Below are 1,836 nucleotides of genomic sequence, written 5' to 3'. Positions count from 1 at the left end.
CATCCAGCTCTACACCTTGTTATCTCAAATAACTAACTGTAGTTCCTATAGTCAGGAAGAATCCACTTAATCAAAGACCTTACTCTGGAAAAAAGATAAAAACTGAAAGAACTGTGGATGCTGCAAATAAGAAATGAAAACAGAAATTGCTGGAAAAGCTCAGCAAATCTGCCTGCATCTGTGGAGAGAAATCAGAGTTTACTCTCAAAAGGTAGAACTCTGATTTCTGTCTACAGCTGCTGCCAGACTTGCTAAGCTTTACCAGCAATTTCTGGTTTTGTTTCTGGAAAAAAAGATGTCTGGTTATCTGTCTCTATTTTTACAATTACCAGATAGCATCATTATGAATGCTTGGCTGAGTTCCATGACTTATTAATAGAGTCTAAAATTCAGCAGAGTCCACTTATACAGGTGGAAAGGGAGTATTTTCTATTTATTCCCTTGATATTTATTTTCAAATCTGTATATCTTTATTTGGGTAAGATTAAGGGCTGAATTTTTTAGCTAAATGCTGAGTTGTTGGGAGGGTTTTTTTGTCATACGGCCAAGCAAGTTTTCTCACTATATCTTGCCCAATACACCTCATTAACTACTACCAGCATCTATCCCATAGTGGCCCTCTCATCTAATTCTGCCCACATTTTACCGCGCAACAGTTCTGGAACAACTTGCCATTCAGCAGATATCCACTAAAAGATTGGCATCTCTCGCATCATTGTCATTTTTAAAAGGCTGCTGTATATCTGAATTAGCATCAGCAATCTGGTATTGTCCTTCAGCCACAAAACCGTAAGCAGCATGGATGATACTGCCTTGTGTATAGAACCCCACTGTCACACCCTACTTGCTGTTTAACCTCTAGGCCACATGGTTTACCCATCCTTAGCTACATCCCGTCTAAACAGCCTCTCCAATAGCCTCACTGCTGCTCTGCCCCAATGCCTACTGAAGTCCCATAGCTTGTCATTGTCCAGCAGGGCAACATCACACACAGGCGAGCAATCTGACAATTTCAAACATGAGATTTTATTTATATCCAGCAAAGCCAAAGATAAATAAAGGGAGTAGAGAGGCTACAGTTTTCTCCCATAATGCAAATCAAATGCTGATGACATGACCAACAACTATTTTACATTTTATGATAGCCTGCTGCACCCAGCTGTCACCTGCTGGAACTGGGTGTCAGTCAGATCCTGGAGTGCCCAAAGCAGCAGAACCACATCTCCAGCAAGACCCTGATCGCAGCATGTACACCAACTTTGTGAAGTTGGCCGGCTGAGCGACCAGCACATTACATCAAATAAGTGTGCATGCTGCATACCACCCTATCCCACCGTAAACCCATTTTAATTCTTAAAATATTCATTGCATCAATGAGTCCTTAGTCGTAATGATAGGACATATGCTAAAGTGATGTTCCCCTCCTTCCACAATGCTCTTAGAAGTTTTGCCAGTAATGGGATATTTTTGGCCAGTAATCTCTTCTTTTTAAATCATTGCTGTTAAATTCTGCCTCATTGAGATGGCTGTATTAGTTTGCAAGCATCAATGGTATGGTGCAAATTGCCCTTGACCAGCATTTGAAGTCTAAGCACTTTCACTCCCCATGCATTACAAATGGGAAAAAAATAATTAGTAATGAAATGTAGATGGAGTTTTTAAATGTATGCTTCAGTTTTTTTGACCCTAAGGTCCAGCAGACGTAAATTGTGCACCTCCACCCATCAAGCTAACACTTGCTCCATTCACCCTGGACATTGTCTAAGCCATTTTTCTGTTGCATTTCACATGTGGAGAAAAGCAAGCGATGGCAGGGAATATAGCTCGCAGTGAATA

General features: G+C 40.7%; 1 protein-coding gene across 1 annotated transcript in view; it reads left to right on the top strand.

Annotated features, from left to right (window-relative positions):
* Window positions 1–1,279, top strand: part of LOC125483989 (unconventional myosin-VI-like) — a 38,907-nt gene extending 37,628 nt beyond the window's left edge. Inside the window, exon 8 of the mRNA XM_048600956.1 lies at window positions 1,146–1,279. Coding sequence (XP_048456913.1) covers window positions 1,146–1,279 — 134 coding nt within the window. The remainder of the gene's footprint in view (window positions 1–1,145) is intronic.
* Window positions 1,280–1,836: the final 557 nt, after the last annotated feature.

The sequence above is a fragment of the Rhincodon typus genome, chromosome 9, assembly GCF_021869965.1.
Source record: "Rhincodon typus isolate 14 chromosome 9, sRhiTyp1.1, whole genome shotgun sequence".
Classification (NCBI taxonomy): Eukaryota; Metazoa; Chordata; class Chondrichthyes; order Orectolobiformes; family Rhincodontidae; genus Rhincodon; species Rhincodon typus.
This window is presented reverse-complemented; position numbering and strand designations above follow the sequence as displayed.